This window comes from Platichthys flesus, chromosome 14 (assembly GCF_949316205.1).
Source record: "Platichthys flesus chromosome 14, fPlaFle2.1, whole genome shotgun sequence".
Lineage (NCBI taxonomy): Eukaryota > Metazoa > Chordata > Actinopteri > Pleuronectiformes > Pleuronectidae > Platichthys > Platichthys flesus.
In genome coordinates this window covers 1,220,074-1,246,304 of record NC_084958.1, presented here as the reverse complement: position 1 = coordinate 1,246,304, position 26,231 = coordinate 1,220,074, and the positions used below count along the sequence as shown (strand labels likewise).

Genomic DNA, 26,231 nt, shown 5'->3' with positions numbered 1-26,231 from the left:
CAAAGTGCTTACAGTACAGTTTTGCCATTCACACACATATTCATACAAAGCATCTATTAGCAGCACTTTTTATCTCTATGAAGGGTTATTCAGCATCTTGTCCAAGGACACTTCTGTAAGGAGATTGGGGAGATTCTGGACTGAACTGCTGATCTTCTGGTTGGAGGACAACAGCTGTACCCCTCAGCCATAGCTGAACCGAAACTGTTTTTTCCCCCTTTTCTTTTAGTATAAATTCCTGCAATGTACCTTACAAAGCAACAAGAAGATAAGGTTTACAGTAAGTAGAACAACATTTTCTTTGTTTTTTTATGAAACCAACTGTATGTGCTTGTATTTTGCATTAGAGGGAGACTTTTTTGGGTCAAATGTTGAATAATTTTTCATCAGTTACTCTGACGAAAAAATTCTCCATCATCAAATAACTGTATTTCTAGACAACAGACTAAAAGCTGAGTATACTTTTAGTCATGTGGAGAGGAGAGAATAAAACAGATAACATTAAGGACGAGTCAATCCCCTGTTCCAGATCAGCTATGTGCACAAACTTTTGTGTACTTTAGGTATTGGTGTGTTGTTTTTCTTTTTTAATGCAATATACAATGTTAATTTAGAAATATTTTCTTCCAACAATGTGGTCACATATGCATAAGATAATGTGGTTTTATGCTCATAGTGTTTCAACACAACTGTGAGGAATAAATGAAGTGGTAACAGGATCTGTCCATGGTGCTGAAAAGTGTGGTGCTTCACTTCATCTCATCTATTTGATTCAAATGGGAAGCTGGATATTAACATGCACACTGACAGCAAAATCTTTTCTTCGTTAGAAGATTGTTAGAGGGGGTGTCTAACATGATGCAAACAGGCAGAGAGGGGAGAGAGGAAGGCAGATAGAGATGGGAGGATGATGTCATAGTTTCCAGTCTGTGCCATGGAAGAGGCAGATGGCTGCAGCCTTCCACCTTTTCCTTCGTTCCTGTTTCCAGCTCGAATACCAGCATCAGCCTCAGCATCAGGACTCTTCAAGGGCAAATTGTGACAGAACGCAGAAGCAGAAGCTTATTAGATTGACCGGAGGAAACAACGCGTTAGCTGCATGTGAGTGGATCATCAACCGAAGAAGTCCAATGAAGACGTGATATGACATGGGCTTCCTTTTTGTCTGTATGTTGTATTATGAGCAGTCGGCAGTGTAGAGGAGCTAGTCCTGCCCAGAGAGGAGGAGGAGAGACGCGCAGAAGGGTGTCGACGGCGAGAGGCAGGGGTATCGAATACAGGAGGGGAGGACCAGAGTCAAAATAATACAGTAATAGTATAAGCTTCCAATAATGGCGGCTAAATCGGACGGGGTCCTGAGGATGAAGAAGAGTGACGTGGCCTTCACCCCCCTGCAGAATTCGGAGCATTCCGGCTCGGTGCAGGGACTCCACCCGGGAGGCCAGTCCGTCCCTGCAGGCACCGGTTACGATGAATTCGCCAACGGGGAGTCGCGGTGCTGCGGTGGCGGAGGCACAAACTCGACGTTCCCTCGCCTGGGCAAGGAACAGCAGAAGTACACGGTGTGGGATTGCTTATGGATCGTAGCCGCAGTGGCTGTGTATCTGGCCGATGTGGGCACTGACGTGTGGCTGTCGGTCGACTACTACCTCCGCCGCGAGTACTGGTGGTTCGGCCTGACGCTCTTCTTCGTTGTGCTGGGCTCTTTCTCGGTGCAGCTCTTTAGCTTCAGATGGTTTATCCACGATTTCAGCACCGAGGACGGCTCAGAATCCGCCGGCGATTGCTCCCTCATGGACGGGAACAAGCTGCTGAGTGGCTCGGCCTCACACGGCGACATAACTGCTCCACACCACCCGGCCACACCGCAGAGACAGGCGTCGACCGTCAGCAAGAACACCATGACCAACAGCACCGCGAGCACGGCGGCGGGCAGCAGGAGCAGGAAACGGTCGGCATACTACTCCTTCTGCGTCTGGTTCGGCCAGTCTCTCATCCACATCCTCCAGCTGGGCCAGATATGGAGGTAGGATGGAGGCCTCGATAGGGGTAACGATGATGTAACGATGATGGTGTGTGTCTTGGTGTTTGTTTGTGCGTGTGCGTGTGCGGGTTTGTAAGTGTAATAAGTAAATGAATGGATGTGAAGAGGACTGCTCTGATAGCTGTTGGTACCAGCATGGCCTCTGAATGATGCCAAGTCCTACAGCATGGCTCCCAGCTCCCATCTTTAGCGTGTTCCCCATTAACACACAGGGCCAATACATATGTTATTGTGGGGGACTTTCGAGTCACTTCTATTCTGTTGTGAAAGAACACAACTAAAATCTGTTGTGAAGTATCACTGTCCACCTCGTCTGGATGAAGTCATGGATGGGAATCATCAGTAACTGATGATGACTGGTGGTGGTCTAGTGGCAGAAACTTGGACTATGGGCAGAGAAGGTCTCTGGTTCCTCTCTGGTTCAACTCCACGGAGAGACAACAAAAGACGAACCTGGATTGATCTGTCCAAAAATCCAAGAGTCTCCCTACCCTGTCTAGTGCCCCTGAGCAAGGCGCCTTACTCCCCCAAAATCTGCTCCCCGAGCGCCGTACATGGTCGCTCACTGCTCTGTGTGTCCTGCACACAGATGGGTTAAATGCAGAGGTTGAATTTGCCTGCCATTGCATGGGTGTGTTGTGCATGTCTGTGCATGTGTTTGGTATGAATAAACATATCTTAATAAGGGCAGTTAAACAAACACTTGCCCAGAGTCAAAGTTGAAGCCTGCAGTCATACTATTGTTGACCTATCCTGAGTTGCACCAGTGGTCGAAGATATCCCCTGTTTCTTTACTTTAGTATACCATGAACCCAGAGCAAATAATCTAACAGTCCTCATTTGAGCTTTATGCCTGGACAAAGTATCACTCTCTGCTTGACCTGTCCTGGATTGCATATACTGCATATACTGTAGTCCTATACTGGGACCTCAAGTCAGTGTAGTGTGTAATAGCTGTCTTTCAGCTTATTCATTCTAGTTTGTGCTTATTTCAGGATTCAAAAGTTTAACCACATTTGTGGATCTGAGATAATGCATGATGAGATGGCTCTACCATGGGGCAGAAATGTGAGATCAGAACACATGAGGTTCTCTTTTGTGAGAGTAGATTACTGTTCATTTTAAGATTACAATGTATTGTTTGTGACATTCATCAGAAATTATTCCTTATGGGCAAGATTGTTGATGGTGCAAACCTACATTATTGTTTCATTAAAAAAATAACTGATTAGTGTAGAAAATTATTCACCAATATTTGTTGATTATTGACTAATCGTATAGGTCATTTCAAACTAGTGGTAGCTCCTACAGTGTAAGGATTTTTTGCTTTCCTGTCTTTAATATCATTGTTAAATGAATATTTGTGGGATTTGGATTATTCAATGTTTCATTGAACAGTCCAAATCCATTTAATTTCATTTACCTGACGCTTTTATCCAAAGCCACTTACAACAAGTGCATTCAACCCCAAGATTACAGACCCAGGACAACAAGAATCAAGAAAGTACAATTTCTTAAAAATAAAGCAAAACTACAAAGTAGTCTAGGCGTGAGATGACCAGAGCCTGGACCAGAACCTGCACCGCCTTCTGAGTGAAAAGGGGGCGTATTCTCCGGATGTTGTACATCATGAATCTACAGGAACGTGTTGTTATAGTAATGTTGGCAGTAAGGGAGAGTTGGCTATCGAGTGTCACACCCAGGTTCCTATCCGTCTGAGTCGGGGTTAACACAGAGTTGTCAAAGTTAATAGTCATGTTTGGGTGGGAGAGTCTTTCCCTGGAAAGAAAAGTAGTTCAGTCTTGTCAAGGTTAATTTTTAGGTGGTGTGCAGACATCTGCTGAGAGTCAGTCAGACAGGCAGAGATTCATGGTGCCACCTGTGTTTCAAATCAGGGAAAAGACAGGATCAGTAGGGTGTCATCAGCATAGCAATGGTAGGAAAAACCATGTGAGTGAATGACAGAGCCGAGAGACAGTTGTTGTACAGAGAGAAGAGGAGAGGACCCAGGACAGAACCCTGAAGGACCCCAGTAGTGAGAGGACAAGGTTTAGACACAGATCCTCTCCAAGTTTCCCGATAAGTGCGTTCATTGAGGTAGGAAGAGAGCAGGGAGAGAGCTGAGCCTGACAAACCCAGGTCCTGAAGGGAGGAAATAAGGATCTGGTGGTTCACTTTGTCAAATGCAGCAGAGAGGTCTAGAAGGATAAGGACAGAGGAGAGAGAGGCTGCTCTAGCAGCGTGATGCTGCTCAGAGACAGCAAGGAGGGCAGTCTAGTGCCAGACTGGTGAGGGTCAAGAAGCTCATTGTGGATAAGATGGGAGGAGAGTTGATTAAAGATAGCGCTCGAGAGTTTTTTCTAAACAAAGGGAAGAGGAGAGACAGGTCTGTAGTTATTTACTTCACACAGGTCAAGGGTGGGTTTCTTCAGGAGATAATTTACTGGAGAATGTGAGAAGGGATGGGGTCAAGGGGGCAGGTGGTAGGGCCGGCATAGGTTATCAAGGTCAGAACTTGATTGGGAGACAGGGGGGTGAAAGAGGAAAGCAAAGGTGAAGACGATGAAATTGATGGAATTGTAGTTATAGAAGGAGGATTAGAAAATGAGGAGCGTATGTCATCTAACTTTTTTGTAAAGTAGTTGACAAAGTGGCTTGGTAGAAGGGAGGGAGGAGGAGGGGGACTGGGGGGGGGTCAGTGAAAAAGAATAACCATCAGAGGAATTAATGAGGCAATTTCAAATAACTGGACTGGGTCGCAGCCCAATTGCAGAACTTTGTGTCAAAATGTTCTCCTCTAGCCTTCTCCATTAATTTCCCCACAACCTCTTGTGTGTGTGTGTGTGTGTGTGTGTGTGAGAGAGAGAGAGAGAGAGAGAGAGAGAGAGAGAGAGAGAATTTCAACCCGTTTTTAACCGGAGTCGGTGTATGACTGTATGTGTAAAGCCAAGCTCTCATCAGGAGTCTTGAGGGTTTGAGGTCATACTACACGACTGACTGATAAAAACCCAACAGTATTTCACCCGGAGAAACCCCCGATTAGTATGCCTAGTTAAACTATGTCTGATCACAAAAACACAGAACAGTTGAAGTGATCCTCCTGCTCTTCTATGACAAGCTTGATGAGAGGTGACAAAGTTCAGTGGAAGTCAAAGACTGAAGACCGAATTTTTTTCGGACATAATAGGCATTCTGCTTTTTCTGTCCAAACCCAACGTGAGCCCAATACCCTAATTGTAAGCTACACTGAATTTGTTTTATCATGTCCCTCACAAGCATGGTTATTGCTTGTATATTTACCAAGTACAAACTTATGTAGTGTCAAAAAATTAGGAGGCACCTCACCCCTAGATTTCATCACTCTCATCCCAGTCTGCATTCTGATTGGTTGTAGTTATTGGAGACTCATCTTGATTTCTAGCCAGCTAGAAATCCACTTGAATTCTTGACGTGTCAATGACGCCCTCTAGTCAAGTCTTTGAAGAGTTCACATATAGTAATTGGCTTCTAATAATTGAATGCTGATTAGCCTCCGATCTTGGGCTTTTGTCTGCGTCTTCCAAAACATGTGATGTAAAATCATGTTTTATGAACTAGGCAAACTAGGCAGGTAGAGATGATAGGTGTGTGAAACAACAAACGATAACATAAGAAATGGAAACCTTTAAAAAAATTCTAAACTCTTTTTAAAAGATCCATATTAAAAAAAGCTTTCTTTTATGTATTTAACATTTGGCATTTGAAAAAAGCATTTGTTTTTTATGAAAGAACTTATTTATAATCCCTCAGTACATATTGTTTAAAAATGATTGCATTATACTTTCTTTGATTTCAGTCAGTTGTTGTCTACACACAGATATTGATACAGCTAATATGTGAGGGGTAGAGTGGTTGTCCTCCAACCAGAAGGTCGGCAGTTCGATCCCCACTCTGACCCATCTGCATGCCGAAGTGTCCTTGGGCAAGATGCTGAACCCTGAATTGCCCCCCATAGAATAACAAAGTGCAGCGAATAGATGCACTGTATGAATGGGTGAATGTAAAACTGTACTGGAAAGCGCTTTGAGTGGTCATAAAGACGAGAAAAGCGCTATATAAATACAAAACCATTTAATATGTCAACATTTTATTATACAGATTATATTTACATGTCACTGATTCATAACGCTAGTTAGACATTATAATGTTTTCACTTAGCTCATTCATGTACACACATATAACTATATACAGTATACATATATATATATATATATATACGTATATATTTTAGCCACATCGCTGCAATGGCTGATGTTCTTTCACTATCACCAACATTACATGGGCCTAAATCTGAGACATAGATTTAGAAATTTATCTCTCAGAAAATGAATTTGAAAGACCTGACTTCAGTTTTTTGTGGATATGAGCATGAATGAGTCTTAGATGGTAGACTTAGAAAGATCTTCGCCAACACACACACACACACACACACACAGGGAGAGATATGTCAGGTCAATATGACCACGAAAAGGCTCCAGCGTTAATGCTTTAAGCCCAGATTTAATTTTCAAAATGAACTTCATTTCATGGTCCATTAGAATGCTGCTAAATGACTACCCTGTGTTGGTGATCTTTCACAGATAGAGAGGAAAGAGAATGGAAATGAGACGTGCAAATCAAATGTAGGCCACAGAAAAGTAAAAATGAATTTGCCTAATTAAATGAGCTCTTGCCTGAGGTCTGTAAAGGTGCAGTTGGAGCTTGATTGCCAGGGGCTGGGTGTATGTGCTGCTCAAGCAATGTCCATGTTGCAATCCAGCCTTTTCTGATGAAACTGAATGGTGAAACTGGTGTATAGAATTTATACAGAGCAGAGAGGAGTGGCGTTCTGGTCTGGTTGCTGGATCGTGGTCCTGCTGGTTGCTGACCATGGACTGTGATTGCAGCGGGACTGCTTGGCATGTCATGTTGGGGTTGTCCTTCGGGATGCTTACCCTCATCAAATGCTGCTAGAGACTTTAATCTTTAATCTTGAAGACTTTAATCTTGATGATGTTTTCCTGCACGTGGCATCTATTGCACTTCTGTCCGTCCTGGGAGAGGGATCCCTTACATGTGGCTCTCTCTGAGGTTTCTACGTATTTTTACCCTGTTAAAAGGGTTTTAGTAGTTTTTCCTTACTCTTGCTGAGGGTTAAGGACAGAGGATGTCACACCCTGTTAAAGCCCTATGAGATGAATCAATCAAATTGAATTTGTCACACGAAAATAGAATCAATCAATCAATCAAATTTAATTTGTATAGCCCATATTCACAAATTCAATTTGATTGATTGATTGATTCTATTTTTGTGTCTCTGCAAAAAAAGAAAATATTTTCTCGCCCTTGATAGTTACGTGTCCTATTTTTGCAGTTTTGTAAGCAGGAAACGATTTTGAGCTATTCTAGATCTGCATGTCAGGATTTGAGAGACGTGTACGCATTGAACAAGTTTGATGATTGTCCAGATTTTGTGTGAACTCAGTTTGAAAATGTTCTCAGTGTCGTTAGATGTGGTGGTTAATGGTAGCTTCAGCGTTAGGCTGAAAATGTTTCAAGCCTCCTGTGCCTTAACTTATCACTTTGCTGTAGTGATGTAGAAGTTCAATTCAGGATATGTCAGTACACTTTGACATCCTTGGGTACAACAGAGCACACTTCTGATCTCACTTGTTGTTAAATGATTTTTTAAACTTGGGAGGGTTGGGAAGGTAAACTGCAACTCATGGTCTATCCAAAATCTTTGAGTTTGCTCTACTCTCATTTGAAGTTAGCTTGCAAGCAAAAAAACTGTAAATAAAGGTACAAGTATGTAACGTTACCATTTTAAAATTTCTGAAAACAACAAGGCTTCAGATCCCCTTTGTGCAAGTGTCATGTATTGTGTTTGTCCATCAGAGAAGTCAAGTTGAGTTTTTATCCACTTTCTAAGACACATTTTTGATCGTTTTTAACCAACCAGTTGAAAGATTTTAGTTGTCGGACATCTAAATCTTGAGTTATCCGAAACCAAGCTTAGTAAATGTTGGCGCCATCTTAGCTCACAGCCTCTCAGAGACAACCTGTGCCCACCAAACAGGGCTGGGCCGAAACACTAACTTCGACTATGAAGTTGTATTTTTGGGACTGTCCTCAGTGTTTTTAGACAAAACTCTGGCTGAGGCAGTAGAGAGGTGTTGTGCAATAGTAGGAGTAGAATTGTTGTTGGCTAATTATTAATAATCATGAAATATGATTATTAAAATAACAATTATTTATTAAAAATAATCAAAAATGATAAAGCTATTAATTAAGAACAGTAACACATTTAATTAGAAATGATACGGTTATCCATTAATAATAGTTAAAATAATTAATGAAAACAATAAAATTGTCAATTAAGAATAATACAAATCTGTAATCATTGCTTATTGTCGCGGGGCACCACCCTGGTTACAGGAACCAACGAGTCAATCTATAAAATATCAGTCTCAATGATATAAGTTATATTAATAATCTCAATATTTAGTATTAATGATTATATAATAAACAAGGAAGGGTTTTAAGTTCGAGCACAGGCAATCATAATCCAGCTGCAATCACATACATATGCACAAATAATCACAGACTACAGATACTTTAATTACAAAAGCATTTATTAAAAAGGGGAAATAAAGTTATTGAATGTTATTCAATGATTCATCATTTTAACAAGCTCCGATATTTCAAAGATAAACACAGCCGCAGCACTTATCACAATTCAGAAAATACATGTAAAACCGGTGTGTGTGTCTGTGTCAAAGGGTCTCTCTGTGTGTGTGTGTGTCTATGTGTGTGCATGTGAAATACAGTTAGTGTTATTTAATGATTCATCATTTTAACAAACTCCCATATTTCAAAGATAACAGCAGCAGCTTATCACAATTTAGAAAACACATGTATTCATCTATGTGTATCTGTGTGTGTGTATCTGTCCATGTCTATCAATGTGTCTCTGTGTCTGTGTGGGTGTGTGTGTGAGTGTGTGTGAGAGAGAGAGAGAGAGAAAAAGAAGGGGGGCGTGGCGATGACGCAGTCACGTCACATCTAAGATGGCGGCCGATCATGATTCGTGGAATCAAGGCCTAAAAACTCTCAAAATGGCGAATTGACTACAAAACAAGATGGCAGAGCCGTTATGAATTTAGAGCCAGAATGGGAGGAGAGTGAGAGAGGAGGCGTGGCAATAATAGACTCAAAATGGTGGTTTAACTTGCGTTATTCAAAATGGAGTCTATGTTAATGACACCATGTGGCCGGAGCTCACACTGGTGGTTGTCACATGAATTACACAAAGGGATTTTCAGACAAAGAGAATTCTTTGTCTTTGCTTTGGCATTCGGCCGCATGGCTTGCAGATGTGTTCAGCCTCTCTGAATATAGATTTAACTATGTTACCTGAACTGTATTCTAAATACAGATCGGATGTGTGTATAAACAGGTTTAGGAGAAAAGAGAGAGAGAGAGGGAGAGATAGAGAGAGATCAGGAAACATCGTCAGAGACAACTACTAGCAAAGCAGGCAGTCCAGTTACGTGAGATTTATCTTTTAACAGATGTAAATCTCCGCACAATATCTCTGACGGTAACACGCAAAAAGGAAGCGCCGGCTCTGTACCGCGTGCTTATCAAAAACACAGTAAACAAAGGAACCGGATGTGACGTCTCGGCCCGCCGTGTAGCACGGCTAAAAATAGATAAGCGATCTACCAACAAACATACAATCAAACAAATGACACGCTAAGTATTTAAACTAGTCTCTGCCCAGACAATAAAGCCTCTTACTGTGACCTCCGCGGTGTTGCTTGCGCGTGGGGCGCGGATTTCCCGGAAGTCCAGTGAATCTGTCGTTAAACCTCAGGATGCGTGCGAACGGGCGGATTCCTGGAAAACAAATCAGTGTCCTGGCCTCTTAAGCGGTGCTCCGGTGGGTCTCGTGGTTGCAACGGAGGTCAGCGCTGGGCCGAATAGAGCGAATTCTCTTGCTCTTGGAACGGAATTCGGCTTCGTCTCTTCTGCAGGGATGAGCAGCGGTAACGCCGCTGTGGATTTGGAAAAGAAAGTCTCTGAGCTCGGCCAGCGAGCAAGTTCCTGTACACGGCCTTTTCAAGTTAAAACAAAAATAGTCTCTATCAAAGTAAGATCAAACTTAAGATAAAAGAAAATGAAAGAAATGAAAGAAAATAACTCTGGTTGCCCCCTTTAGCAACTAAATCATCTGGAAAGACCCGGAGGGGTCTGTTGACGTCTTCAGAGCAGGGAAAATGGCAGCGATTATTGATGTCTCAGTGGTGTTGTTCTACCTGAGAGGTCCTGCTTCCTCCGGAACTGGTCACAGGGTTCAGTTGGCTCTCAGCCAATGAGAATGTCAGGATACCGACCTTAGTGGGCGGGGCTTGGAACTCAGCGGGGGTCCTGAAGGCTCTTCAGGATATTTTCCAATCACCAGGGGGAGATTCTCAGGCCTGCTGGAGAATGTTTTCCCTCCAAAAGTTTTAATCCTTTGTCCTCACCGTTGGCTCCAGGCTGTTTGAGGAAGGTGTGAATTAAGACTGTAAACTGGCCAAACTGGTTTCAGCTTGGCCTAGCAGGGCCCAAGTATTTACAACCCACTGGGGAGTCTACCCCAACAGTGGTCCTCCTCTCTACTTGAAATTTGATCCCAGTCTGCCCCATTCTGCATGCCAAAGTTTCCTTGGGCAAGATACTGAGCCCTAGAATTGCCCCTTCTCATAGAGGAAGTGCTGCATATAGATGCTCGGTATGCCTGTGTATAGACCATAGGTTATTTGGCTGGTCCTCACTCAGCTTTGTTTGAGGGTTAAGACTTGGTTTTAGGGTTAGTGTCAAAATTAGGTTAAGGTTGGATTTAGGGTAAGGGTTAGGTTTAAGCATTATGTAAGGGGCTGCCAAAGGCATAACGCCTATAAATGTGCTCACTAAGATAGAAGTACAAAAGTGTGTTGGTTTGTGTGTGTGAGTGTGTGAAAGGCAATGCTTTTTCAGTTCTGGTTGAAGCATGGTAGTTTGTCACCCTTTCAGGTATCTCCACACCATCTACCTGGGTGTTCGAAGTCGTCAGAGTGCTGAGACAGAGCGCTGGCGTTACTATTGGAGGATGGTCTACGAGTTTGCAGATGTGAGCATGCTGCACCTACTGGCCACCTTCCTGGAGAGTGCTCCACAATTGGTGCTGCAGCTGTGCATTATCATACAGACACACAAGCTCCAGGCTGTGCAAGGTAATTAATACCACACACACTAACACACACACATAAACAAACACACACCAAATTATTCTCCACATGGGCACCACCATCTTGCTCTTTTAGTCTGTGCATTTTTTGATTGGGACTGGAGCCGCGAACTCAAGGTCATGCCAATACATGCATTCTCAGCTGTCAATCATTACATTTCATCCCTTTTTTAAAACATTACAGAACTAAAACCCTTTATTAAACTCAAACATATCGAAAAATCTGACACATTTATCAGTATGATCTAAAAAAACTGAAAGGATGAAAGCATCTTTGGGAAACATTTATTTGATCTGTATTTTTACTTTTTATATTGGTCCATGACCTCCTGATCAACTTAAAATAATTCTTAGTCAGTAGTGATATTGCACTTACAAATATTTCAATAAGGAGAGACTTCACTTGAAAAAGTGAACCAAACTTTATTGCTGTTTACAACAAGAGCAGAAAGTGATGTGATATAAAAGAGTCTATTTGGCACTTAAACCACTTGTGAATTCACAGGAACGTGTGTAGGATTAGGTGGAATCTTGGGTAAAGTAAGGTTGCAACCAACTAAATCCTCCTCACACTCTCAACATTGCCATTTCAAGGATGTAAAGGAAATAACATAAAATCATGAGAGGTCATCTCATGATGTGTTTGATTTGTCCATTCTGAGCTACTATGGAAACTTGATCATGTAAAACCTCTATGTAAATATAAATGGCACATTCTTCATTAATAAAAAGAGAGTGATTCTTACTTTGAGTTGAATTGAAAACATCTGACCCCATCTGCAAATGTCTGTAATCAGAGGTATTTTACTACTTTCGAGAAAAATTGAATGTTATTAACAGATTGGGTTTTCAACTTTCAGTGGGGATGTATGCAAGCATGTTAAAAAAACATGTTGCACTTCTCCAACTCTGATAAGAAACACTGACATAGTCCTCTAAAATGGGTCAAAATCTCTCTACATTTAAGAAAAAAATCTGACTTAGATAAAAATATAGGGGCCTTGTTCTGCTGTAGTGAGTTTGGGGCCTATTAAAGACTTTTAATCTACGATTCAACGGCTCACTGAGGTGAAAAGCTACCTATTTAGTGAAGGAAAATTCACATCCCAACTGTTCAAAAATGCTCTTGCCCAACATATTTCCTCTAGTGTTGGTGATAGTCTAGGGTTATAACATTCTTTACCAGTCTGTGTAATACACACACACAGAAATGTTCATCTTCTCATTTGCCTGTGTCCTGCATATAAATACATAGGGCCTGATCTACTAAGATCCCAAAGAAAGTCCTTAATTGTGTTTGCATTATTTCAGATTGCAAGTTTGGTTGGTGGGCGTTTTGTGGGTGATCTACTAAAAATAATTAAATAAGTGATAAAAAGTGCAAATATGGTAGAGGCAGTAGTATTTATATGAGTGTGTTTGTGTGTTACTGGTTTCCGCCATAGAGCATTTAAGTTGAGTAGAGTGCCCGCAAGCGCAAAGCGAAATCTAATGCCATGGAATTAAAAGTGTTTGTGGAAGAGGCAAACAAACATGTTGTTGAGCTACAGCAAATAATATAATATAACTCAAAGAAACGCTATATGGGAGAGTTTCTGCGAGAAAGTAAATACTGTGGGTAAAACATAAAGAAAAGCCGATGAAAATAAGAGAAAATGGTAGGATTTAGGAAGAAGAACAAAAGAATAAATAGCTAATTATAAAACCTCGGCAAATAAACAGGTGGGGGTCGTTGGAAGAAATGCCTCTGACCAATATTCAGCAGCAGGTGCTGTTTACTTTCTAAAAAAACTGTTCTCTCTGTCTTCATGCCATCTCCTCACCACAATAACTGCAGCCATCTAACGCTGGGACGATTAGACCTACCTTTCAAACATATTGAATACAGACGTAGTCCCAATCACGGCAATTATTCTCAGGCTTTTTAAAGTATTTTCATCTACTCCTCCCAATATCTTTACGCTTTCGGGTAGAAACGCCCATTAATGCATATTCATTGAGGCAAACATACTAAATGAAGAGCGCATGTTATTCTGTACTCATACCTCAGTGCGCACTATTAGTAGATCAGCCTGCATCATTTTTAGCTGGTGAAATCAAGTTTGCACACGTTTTTAAATGCACAAACCTTCAGTAGATCAGGCCCATAGTGTCCCTGTATTGTCTCTAAGTTGTGTGTCTGTGTGTCTGTCTTTTGCAGGTATGACAGCAGCAGCATCCCTTGTCTCACTGGCCTGGGCCCTTGCCTCCTACCAGAAGGCTCTGCGAGATTCTCGCGATGACAAGAAGCCAATCAGCTACCTGGCTGTCATCATCCAGTTCTGCTGGCACTTTTTCACCATTGCAGCCAGGGTCATCACCTTTGCCCTGTTTGCATCCGTGTTTCAACTCTACTTTGGCATCTTTATTGTCCTGCACTGGTGCATCATGACCTTCTGGATTGTCCACTGTGAGACAGACTTCTGCATCAGCAAGTGGGAGGAGATTGTGTTTGACATGGTGGTGGGCATAATCTACATCTTCTCTTGGTTTAACGTGAAGGAGGGAAGGACAAGGTAAGCATTCAATGTGATTTAGTCCTGAAGAAAAATCTGTTTTAGTGCCTTCATGTTCAAAACTATATTCTTTCATTTCATTAACGGTCTTTGCTACTCTGCAATGTATCAAGGGCAGCTGATAAGATGACATTTCACTCATTATCTACTCTGCACTATGCTGATGGAGGAGTGGGTGAAGTGGTTGAGTCCACAAAACACTTCACCCACTCCTCTTAGGCGTAAACTTCTAATTCAGACATTATAAAACAATAGAAAAAAACACAACATAAAGCCATAATGCTTGTGTGGTGTCAACCAAGTGTCCTCAAGCACTGACGTCCATATGCGACTCGAAACAAGGTCGTTTACACCAGATTCTAAGCTTAAATGTACACTGATATCTTCGGACAAGGTGCTTTTAGGGACCGTCGGGAATGCTAAGTCTGCTATAGCCAGTTCTGGTGGACTTTCAGCCTTAAAACATAGTTGATATGACCTTGTTTTGAGTCGAATTTGGGCTGGCGGACACTCGTATGAGGACAAGTCACTAATGTCTTCAATCATTTTGGACTCGGCTGCTACACCGTTTACTCCTGAAACTCCAACATTTTCAGTTTTTGGTGCACTATCCCTTTAATATATTAAGCAATTTATATTCGTCTAGTCAGCTGGATGCCACTTATTCAACTGTTTTGCTATGAGTTTACTGTCTTATACTTTTCGCAAAGCTACTTTAAATGTTTTTACTGAAAATATAAAACCTTGAGCATCACTGATCTGAAACCGGAGTACTCAGAGAAGGATGTGATCATCCTAGAATTTTCCAACGTCACATCAACTGAGACAAAACATCGGAAAGCCACGGTCTGCTCTGCTCGAGTTCGACCAGCCAAAATCCCTCTTCCGACTGCCCTGCCCAAGAAGCAATCGTATAATTTATTTTGGGTTGTGAAAATGTGCTAAAAAAGGGTTTTAAATTCTAGCTTTGAATTAGGGTAAGATTTTGAGATTGCAAAGTATCGGATGCAATATGTTGCAAAATGTTCATCATAGCCCACAACAAAAAAACAGACCTGCTGATGGACCTCTTGACTTCAGAGTGGGTGAATAACAGGTTGTGGATGTGTTCCTGTGGGAGCATAGATGTTTTGATAAATGTGTTGTCAATGTAACCATTTTGTTCAAACCTCTGGGGACATCACCATACTTTTTCACTTTCACGTTGTTTTCATGGACTGTCCAAAATGGAAAGGGTACATATTTTGACTCTTGGATGGTATATTTTAAATATTTTGATAAATACCCCAATAGACAAATCAAGAGATTACCAAGGACATGCACAATCATCCCCTACTATACGAATTTGGCTGGTGTCTGACTCATGAACCATCTGACCACAACAGCCATGTCTACGGCCAGATGTCAAAATAAAACAAATGCTTCTCCAACCACACACTTACCTATACAACAGTTTGATTGAATTTCTTTTTATCTTGTCTTTGTGCAGGTATCGTCTTTTCATCTATTACCTGGTGATCTTGGTGGAGAATGCTGCTCTAAGTGCACTGTGGTATCTGTACCGGTCTCCTTACAACACTGACGCCTTTGCAGTGCCAGCATTATGCGTCATCTTCAGCAGTTTCCTCACTGGAGTGGTTTTTATGCTCATGTACTATGCCTTTTTCCATCCAAATGGGCCACATTTTGGACGTTCGCCAAGTGGCCAGGGCCTTGACCTGGACCCCACTGCTCAATTCTCCACAATACCATCAGAAGGTGCCACCAACTCATTGCGCTCCAACAGAGCTGCTGCCACAACTTTGGAGCGTGACATGGGGAAGCATTCTGAGCGGGATGGCTGCATGCCGGTGTTTCAGGTCCGACCCAGAGTGCCATCCACTCCATCATCACGTGCTCCACGCCTTGACGAGACCGTCATTAAGATCGACCTTTGTAGAAACCATTACCCAGCTTGGGAGCGTCATGTCCTTGACCGCAGTATACGAAAGGCAATCCTGGCCATAAACTGCTCCCTGACTCCTCCACGGCTGCAGTACAAAGATGATGCTCTGGTGCAGGAGAGGTTGGAATACGAGACCACTTTATAGCTGAATCCTGCTCTGAGAACCCGTACAGGGGTGCAGCATCACATATCACATTTAGAGCAGCAGAAAATGTGGCAATAAATCTTTGTTACTACCAACAATGTCACTTTTCATCCCCGATTTCCCCATTCTTCGGCATCAGCACCCAACCTGGAGTATTTCACTTTGTGAAAAACCTACAAGACGCAAATGCACTGTTTAGTTAAGTTTGGAAAAGTTAGGGATAAAATAAACATGTGTTCATGTCCATCCACATGGGCTTGAAGTCATCACATATTCCTGTTAATGGCATCTGAATTACACATCAGTGTCTCTAATGCAATGAGGAAAGGATCAGTCCCTCATTCATCATCAGTAGAAAACTGTCATATCTGTCTTAACATGTTGGTGTCCTCTCTGGAAGTTGTGATTGTGTGCTCCCATAGCGGCTGCATCTGCGTAGGTATTTCCATCAGTATCTACACAGTTATGCTTACTACTCCTGTCCTAGTGCCAAAAAGATTCATTGGAAATGTCTTCCAGCTTCTGAGGATCTGGAACATCTTAGAGCTGGCTGGGTATTCCAAAATGTGTCCCTCTGGCCCTGATATTTCATTCCTCTTGGATAGGTTTGATCTACACTGGAAGCAGGTCAGATGGAAAGCGAACAGCTGGAAGATGGTGGTCGAAGTAGCACTTATACTATAGTCAGTGTGGTCTGTCTGGATAACATCCACCAGAGCTGGTCGGTCAGAAGGACAGGGAGTGAGAAAGAATAAGTGAAAGTTGGACAGACACAGGCTCGTGGGTTTTCTCACACAATGCCAAGAAAAAAAATCTTCCTGGCAGCTTAACTCAGTTACTGCATAAGTGGAGCCACATAATCCTGGCTGTGCGATGAAACTGATTTTTACTTGTCTGTGGATAATCCAGATATACTGCAGAAGAAATGAGCAAAGTGCCAGGGAGCAATGAAAAAGAGATGACAAGAGGGAATGAACTGGAAAAGAGTCAACAATTGAGGAGAAACGAGATCAAAGACAAGAAACCATCCCAGCCAAACTAAATCAACCACCAGGCTTTACAGCAGCGATACAACATGCAACATTTATCGAGATGGTGTAAATGGTACTGAAACCAATGTGATTCTGTATTTAATGTGTGTCTAGTTGAAAGAGCCTCAGATCAGGGGGACCTGTGGCTGATCAGTGAAGGTTCACCCTGACATGTGGTTTGTGAGGGTTGTTTTTGTTTCTTTGATTAACACGTCACCTTCTGGGGAAGTGGCTCCTCTTTTTTCCACAGTTGATTCAGATTTTAACATACACACTAAGCCACAGAACGTCACACAGCAAGGTGCTGGTAGTGTCCACTGGCTAGAGAGACAATAGCTAGTAAAGTGGTGCCATGAAAGCTTAACTCTGGACCGTCATACCATATCTTATGGTCCTGGAGGGGTGAGGGATGAACTCTAGACAGTTTCGTAGTGAGGCTGTAACTGGTAGCCAGAAGATATGTAAATCACACAGCACACCTCTTTCTGTTTTTTGTCACTTTTCTTCTTTTTCTCACAAAGAGCCTTTCAAGCTAATTCTTTGTAGGAGCCATGACATTATAACACTAGATTTGGATACCAATATTGGAAAGAGAGATGAGGGCAAGTATTTATAAAGTACTCTTAATGAGTGTCATTACAATAGGAATATTAATCAACTTGTCTTAATCAGCTGTCCCTCTAAGTTTGATTCTGGCTTCAACATTCTTCCCATAATGTTTACAAAGTCAATGAACACTTTAGTGAACGTAATGTCTGGGCTACATCAGAACACCCATGGTATGGAAGTATTGATCACATCATGGCATGTGACACTTGATGATGACACAACACTAAAAGCCAGATGCCCTGCAAGTGACGCCATGAGACAAAGTGGTGGAATTAAATTATGACATACTGACATTTGTTTACAGCCCATTGAATCAGTGGTGGTGCTGAAAATGTAAGTATTTGTTTGGTGATTGTGTGGGACCAAAGATTGGGTCCTCCCCATTAGTTTTGAAAGATACATTTTCATGGTTCAGAAAATATTGGAACATTTCCGAATGACTGGTGGCATTCAAGCAAGGATCCGGGAGTTGCCAAAATCATTTCTCTGAGGAGGATGCCCATACTTTACTGTCCTTAATGTCCAAGCCCAGGGCCCACTGATGCTACTAGTCATATTGACCTGGTGCACGCTGTGCATGTATGAAAACCAAACCCTTGAACATCCTAGGTGATCTAAATCAGAGTATCTGATTCTGAATCGAGAACTGCACCATACACCCTATTCCCTACTTTCACACCTAACTGCTCGATTTCAGGGAATGCTGGGAAGCCAGAGGCAATCCGTGACTATATCATCAAGGCAATGCAATTCAGATGGTAACAGTGTGTTTTAGAATTTGAAATGTCTGCACAAATTAAAGTCCCAGATATGTCTTTTGTTTTTTGTTATGTCACAAGTGCAATGCTCTTTTTTCTAAGGATGGCAAGAGGAGAGAAAAGCACAAAACAAGTCAGTGGGAGAATCATGTCACAAGACTGTCAACCTTCTCATCCTGCTTCACCAAACAGCCTCAGGCTTACAGCTCTCATCTTAACACACGGTCTTATATTTCTGTCTATGTGATTGAAATTATATTAAATAAATTCATCATTTAATATTTTGGTTCCAAAAAACAGGCAATTTAAAATATACCTTATGTAGCACACAGACCACAGGGAGAAGAGGTAGGATGTGCTCTAATGATCCAGTGCCCTAAAAAGGATAAGCATATTCCAGGTTTTAGTTGTGGTTCATCCATCAAATAGAAATGTAGTTTTTATAATAAATATGTTGCGTTGGTGCTGGCATAAGGAAAAATGGAGTATCTTAAATGATTTGGAGATTTTTGTACTGAAGAGCAAATCGGTTGTTTTCTACCAGATATACTTTTAAAGACCACACCAGCACATTTGTATGTTTCAGTTGATTTAGTATTCATGAGATTTTGAGTTTTCCATTATTACTGTGTGAGGGACAAAACTGCTCTGATAGCAGGTCAGAAGGTTATTATCAATTATTGTCATGGTCGTAGATTTTTCTACAAATGTTTTCTTAACTCTTGATGATTCAATGATAAACGGCCCTTTCAGAGTTAGACCGTTTTTGTCTGAGAAATGAAACTGTAAAAACATGTCAACAAAGAATATTCATTAATCAGCCTCAAAGACACAGTCACAGTGGAGCTGTTGGACCTTAAACTTTCTGTTTATTCCTGTAGTTTCAGTGTAGAACTATCCAAAGACTTCATCAAAAACAGAGCTGTGAAAAGCTCTCACTAATTTTGGGTCATTCTACCTCCTACCTGTGTGTGCACATCACTTAAACCTATCTATGTCACAATTACTTTACATCCAATCATTTTGCAAACCTTGCTGCTTTGTATTAATAACATTCTAGTGTACTTTTGCAACTCCATCTCAAAAAAATAAAATAGAAATTCATTATTGTGAAAATAGCATAATTATTGTTAATGCAGAGCAGACCTTTTTTAGTCTTCTCCTAAACTGCATTGCTTCCTGTTTCATACTGTATCAAAATGATTGGAAACCAATGGGGTCTGTTAGTAAAGTACATCCAAAACTCAAGGACAACATGGATCAGAAAATGGTCACAAAGATATCATGTAAGCCTAAAAATGAAGCGTAGGCAGCACATTATATGGTTCATTAAGCTGCTCAACGTCTCAGTTTATATTATCATGCGTTTGAGTGTCTTATTCTTTCAGTTTAAACAGTTTTGATATGGAATCATGAGTCACAAAACTTGAGCAAATTACGTTCAGGCTTATTTATTTTACGTGCTGCCACCACCCAAATGTTGAATTGGTTGTTTGTATAAGTGTACATGGGCTTAACATATTTAAGGACTTTGTGGTTGATGGCTGAATTAACAACAGCACTATTCATGCCTTTTACTTAAGTTTAACTTTTTGGTTTACTTGAAGGCAAACTTCAAATTTCCACATTTGAATGAACTGTTAGTGGTCAGGTTGCATTGTGGATACATGGGTTTTTGTCTGCTTTGTTTTGCTGTAGTAGGAAAAGCACAGGTTTCAGGATGGCACAATACTGTTAGAATTGCGTGAGACTGCATTTTGAACACTACTGCAGGAGCTCATGTTCAACCCTACTACTTACCTTCTGCCTTATTTCCCCCCAACTTTTTCCGCATGTACATTTCTCTTATGCTCATTTTGAATTAATTTAATATACAATTACAGTTGACCTGATTTTCTGTTTATCCTTGAAATGACAGGAGGCCTAGAACCCAAGACTAATACCAGGGTATATTAGAGGTCGGCCATGGAATAAGCGCAGAGGTTCTCATATCCATTTAGTTATAAGCAGTATTTTAACCAATCACAGAATTTCACTTGATCAATGTTTTTTAAAGATGGGCTAAAATGCAGGAGTAACTGGATAAAATCATCACAGTCTATGGGAAGATGGGAATATTAAAACCTCTTGTCTATAACCTGATCTGTGTAGATGCAGCCTTATATTATTTAAATGGACATCAATGCCTTTTATGAAAGTTTATTTACAGTGTCTCCCAAATCCATTGTAGCCTTTGTTAATTCATCACCATATTGTGAACTGATACTGAACATAAAGCTACCTCAGTTTGCTTTAATGGACAGAACCCTCCTCCCTTTCATCAGCAATATATTTTCTCCGGTAACACAGATGACACTATTGACCCAAGAAAACTCAATAAGACTAAATCCCCAAAATTAAATGGAAAATTCCATTAAATTACATCGACCATACCCCAGAACACAGCATTGACACACAAAGATAACTGTCATTTATTTAGAAATGGACAGCTTATATTCAATTTCACCAGATTCAACATGCAACTCCCATTTTTATTTGTAGTTGAGTAAAACACTTTTTTAATAATCTGCAGATGATCATGACAAGGGTAATTTCCATCCCATTAATTAGTCTTAAATCATCTATTTATTTTCATTATGGCAGTCATTTTTATATTTTTGAAAATATTAGTACATTATACATCCTACCCAACCATGGCAGCAGTATACTTCCATACATATTTTTAATGCATCTGGCCATTGGATTTAATATTTGTTACAAACGTATTACTTACTGAAAGAACCACAGCGGAAAGAGGAGTTTGGTCTGTCTTCAGCTTCTTTATACCAGGCACTCATAAGCTAAAAAATTTGGTACTGTTCTGAATCCTATCCTAACTCTGGTCATAACTCTTGTAAGCTGCTTTCTAGGTTTTGTTTGCCTTAAAGAGAGTATATTTCTATTTTTATCATTTTTTCGGCCTCATCACAAAAACAGTTTAGGCTGTACTGAAAGCACAGCTTGGTTATCAGAGAGGAAGCGAGTAAGAGAGAGAGAGCGAGAGAGAGAGAGAGAGTGTGCGTGTGTGTTTTTCTTCTTTAACTATTCAATAGCATAACGTGTCAACAGCTGTTTCTGTGCTTGTACTAGGACTCAGTCATTGTCCATCCTACCAGCATACAACTCTCTCAGAATATCTCCCATCCTGCTGTTCCCTCTGTTTACCACTCACAGTAGGAAAACAACTACATTTCCCACCTTACTTTATGTTTTTAACCAACTTATATTTCTTCGTACTGCAGTCATATTAAAAGTCATCCACAAATTCACACCTTAAAAAAATGTTTTGGATCATTGTACTGAAATTAAGTTAATGTAGGAAGTTAGCCCAACACCAGATATATTCTACAAACATTAGGTATATGATAATATATGTTAATATTGTAAAAGCCATACACATGGTCTTAATCAAGATTTGAATTGCCGTCATGATCCAAAGTCAGTGCCACATCCAAAACAACTGAGTGAAACTGGGAAGCAAGTTAGGGATAATTTACTAAATGCTGCACCTCTTCTTCTCTAATGAAAATTTAACTTATATCCCCCCAATCACAGTTTTCAGCCTACCTCAGCCAAACATTTTTAATGGCCCAAGTTTAAGAAGATCAGAAAACCATCATATGGATCATTTATGGAATGGTTGTTTTTTTGTCACGCAGCAGTCATGTGCTTGCTCTATGTGAGCCCTAGGACTCTATCTGTTTTCACCAGCTGTAATGGATCAAAGCTCTGATGTGGGTCTGGGCCTAGTTAATCACAAAGAGAAGACTGGAAAGCTCTGCTACTGCTGTCGATCAAGAGAGAAGGATTGTATTTCCTGTGGATGGTGGAGATGTGTGCAGCAGCCACAGTTTCGATGATACCATTCAGCCTTAGTACAAGCACAGTATCCAGCAGGTGAATAATAGCAAGATTCCAGTCACACTTGTATAATCATTCTGTACAGATGTCTGTTTAGAGAGTTGGTTGAACATGGAGCACCACAGATAATGAACTGATCAACATAAAAGCTCACCTGTAAATAAATTTATGCAAAATTTACATGTTAAAAAAAGAACATTCCTCTCCTTTTGAGTTCTGACTGTGAAGGGTTTTAGAAGTTTCATGCCACCACAATGGCTGTAACTATGACTATAAAAAAAATCATAAATGTGGTGTACGTGGTGTATTAAAAAAGATACAAATGTTCAAAACAAATAATGGTCTTTAAAGTGAGTTGCATTGTGTGATGAGTTCAATAGAGAAAAAGTACATTTTAATGTAAAAATAAATCAAGAGTGATAAACCTGATCAAAATATTTTTTTTTGTATATATGGGATTTTTTTAAATTTTTATTTGAATCTAATGCAACACAAGCTACCAAAATTCATTTAATAAAGTACACTGTGGTCATTTTTCTGGCCTCCAGTTTGTTCATTTGTTCTTTATGTAATCCAACAATGTGTCTCAACAGAAAGAATGTCTCTAAATCTGCCCCAAAAGATCTGAGTGTGGACACAATCAAATTTTAGGGGATCAAGAAAAGCGGCAGAAGTGCATTCAGTGCATTCATTAAATGTATACTCAAAATGGGATGACTGCCACAGCAAAGATCCAGGAAGGACACCAGCTAAACTAGGCAGGATGGATCAGTGATTCTCTCAGGAACCCCTACTTCTGGGTCTAGACTTTGTGATGGCAGATTTTATATTTAGTTATGTTTCATGCAAGGAATGACTGTTATAGATGGGAATGTTATTCTGATATGTATTTCTGTGTGTTTAAGACTGAAAACATGTGGGGTCAGCTTGGAAGACTCAGATGTGTATTCGTTGGAGATTCCTTTGTGCCTCTGATGAAACAAAAGGTCTTAACAGCAGGGTCCATCCTACTGTCTGCGATAGAGTGCATAGGTGTTACAGTCAGAGACAGGGGTCTCTGGGAAAACAGGTTTTAACACTTGGAGTCTAAGCAGATGCCTGATGTTGATGTGTAGTGAGACCTTCGAAGGGGTCCTTCATTCAGATTGGAGGTGACCAAATCTAAGCCTGAAGACAACACGCAGAGAGCTGATTGGATAAACATTCTACCTCTTTGAAAGGAGGGACTTATTTAGTATAAATCAAATGTGATTCCATTGTTCTGTGCCATTGACCCCAGTCTGACTAAGTGACAGGGTGCTCTGGTCCCTAGCTGCAGCTAGGTAGAATTGTATGAACCAGAATTGATAATTGTCTTTGCTGTGAAATGTAATAAAATGTGCCATTACATTTGGCGTTGTCGGCAGGATCACTCATGTGAGAGGACGTTCTGGATCTCAAAGCTGAAGGTAAATAGTGCACAAAAGAGTCTAAAAGACTCTTACCTCAACCTCCCTAAACAGTTTGGAGACGTGAGGACTGGATGCTGAAGAGAAGGGATGCCCTCTCACTGAAGTGATCTATGCGGACCGAGCACGACAAGCAAACAGTTTCTTTCTGGTGAGTAAAATTCTGATTTCGAAAAATAAACTGGGTTTATAAGGGTTAAGAGATTCACTCATTTGTCAAAGTGAGGAGCAGACGTGCTTACATGGCAAGGTTTTGGAAACCGGTGTAGAATCCAAGAAGCTTCAAGGTTTGGAACCAATAAAAGTTAACTGGGTTAACAAAGTCAGGGTTTGGAACCACTGCAAAAAAAACAAGTTAACTGGGTTTAACAAAGTCAGGGTTTGGAACCACTGCAAAAAAAAAAAAAAACAACAAGTTAACTGGGTTTAACAAAGTCAGGGTTTGGAACCACTGCAAAAAAAAAACAAAGCTCAACTGAGTCAAACGAAATGGATATAGATATATGGAGTGTTTATTAATTTAAACACAACTTTAAGATTGAGCTCTGACGTCGAGTTTCATGATAATTATAACTATTTTCATAAAATAGTAATAGCATTCTCAAGTATTTAGTACCTGGAGGCGTATAACTGAAGAGAAGTGTGTGTGTAGAGATTTGAATGATATTTCTCTAAAGGTATTAGGATGCACTAAGGGTATTTTTTCTCATTGTCTCTTAGGGGAGTGTTTTTTTTTTTTTTTTTTAGATTGGTTGAAGGTATAAGGTTACAATAAACGTTACACAAGTGTTGCTGGTTTGATTACGAGTGTCTGTACAAGTAACCTGTAAAATTTGATGAGACCAGTCTGAGAATTTACAGCTGACAAAGAAAAAGAGAGGAGTGAGAGGAGTTCTTGAAATTCTCAACACTGGAACAAGGTGAGTATATGTGTTACTTTGAAATAAGACTTTACTAGTGTCATATGCTGTAACAATGTTATTGCTTGAGAAAAAATGATCACTTTTCAACAGCTAGGTGGTTCAGCTAGGATACAGTATTGTTTTTTAGATGATAGACATTACTATTATAGATAGAAAGTGTTTAACTAGGAAACTCTTAGCTACATCAGTAGAAGAGGTTTTAGACTAAACTAAAGCTTTTCTCCTGAATTAGGATTTAAATGGTAATCAAGCTGATAAATGTAAACGTGAAGTGTTTTGTGACTGTTTCAGCTTCAAAGGTTTCCGCAGTGTGATAACAAAGTGGGTTACGACTGTGGGACACAGAGGAAAATCAACCCCCTTCACATTATATGCATTGACCAAAGAGATGCAAATATGCTAGAGACGAGAGTGTCAAGATTTACACTGGTTGCAGGGTTGCATGGGGTTTTGCATGTGATGGGGGGCGGAATAGACATTCATGAACTTAACTTTAACACCATTGTTTTTGCTTGACTGTGGTATTTGTGTTTTGCAAGCAGTATGCAGTTGGCCGAGAACATGAATTACGGTTTGAAGATTTGAATATTGACATTTAATATGGCTTATAGGAGCTGTAAGCAAAGTTACATAGGAACTTAAATTTTTTAGAATTTAGACTTAATACATTTAGGAATTAAGTAGTTTTGATTAACGGGAGTTTATTTGGTTGTTGATTAGTTTAAATGTGGGTCATAAAGATGATTTTGATAGTTTCATTTTGAATATGTTTCTTCATTAGGTTGGATTGACACAAGACTGGTGTCTAAGTGTCAAAAGGGAGGAGTTACATATGAAATGAAATTAGATATAGGTATATTGACTGTACAGACAATACACACTTAATAATATTCACTAAAACTTTTTAACTTTTTAGAAGAGTTGTGTGACTTGAGTTACAAAATGAAAAGGTAAAACAATCTGGATTCCACAAGGTGAACATCCACCTCCAAATAAACAACTTGATCATTCATAAAGAGATTTGATAAAGATAAAAATTAAGTAAGTTAGGGAAATGAATAAATACTTTTTTATTTTCATTGAAATGTTTTCTATGCAAGCAGAAGTTTCCCAACATCTAAACAGGATTCTTCAGCAGTGAAGGAGTCACTGCTCGGGAGAACTTATCCATGATGGGAGAGTCTAAAAGGATGTCCACTGATAATTGTACCCAATTTGTAAGCGCAGCATTAAGGATGCTGGTGAGTATCGGGGTATCAACACAAGGCAAAATCGTGCCACATCCCGCCAGGGATGGTACAGGAGAGAGAGATGGCAGTAAAATTAAAACTTAACAGTACATTGAAAAACGAACTGATAGATATGTTGTGAACTTGTTCCCTGTACTCTTAAAAATCCACAGGCAGATGAAGGAGCATCTATTGGAAATCCATGGAAAGGGAGCTGCATGCGAAGGAACCAGGAGACTGGATTGTACTGAAGGACGTGAGGAGAAAAGATTGGAAGAGGGCGTCGATGGAACGAGTGCAAGCCAAATGCCTCTCACCAGACGGATGACAAGTGAAGGTTGCTGAGAGGGCA

General features: G+C 40.5%; 1 protein-coding gene across 1 annotated transcript; it reads left to right on the top strand.

The window, feature by feature from the left end:
• xkr4 (XK related 4) lies at window positions 1–24,699 on the top strand. Its single transcript, XM_062404933.1, has 4 exons — window positions 1–2,026; window positions 11,123–11,322; window positions 13,537–13,891; window positions 15,381–24,699. The coding sequence occupies exons 1-4, from the start codon at window positions 1,332–1,334 to the stop codon at window positions 15,979–15,981; spliced, it is 1,851 nt and encodes a 616-aa protein (XP_062260917.1). The 5' UTR covers window positions 1–1,331; the 3' UTR covers window positions 15,982–24,699.
• The last annotated feature ends 1,532 nt before the right edge of the window (window positions 24,700–26,231 follow it).

Coding starts and splice junctions, on each gene's coding strand:
- xkr4 (XM_062404933.1), top strand. CDS start 1,332: ATGGCGGCTAAATCGGACGGGGTCCTGAGGATGAAGAAGAGTGACGTG. Junction 11,323..13,536: donor CAAGCTCCAGGCTGTGCAAG/GTAATTAATACC, acceptor TGTCTTTTGCAG/GTATGACAGCAGCAGCATCC. Junction 13,892..15,380: donor GTGAAGGAGGGAAGGACAAG/GTAAGCATTCAA, acceptor GTCTTTGTGCAG/GTATCGTCTTTTCATCTATT.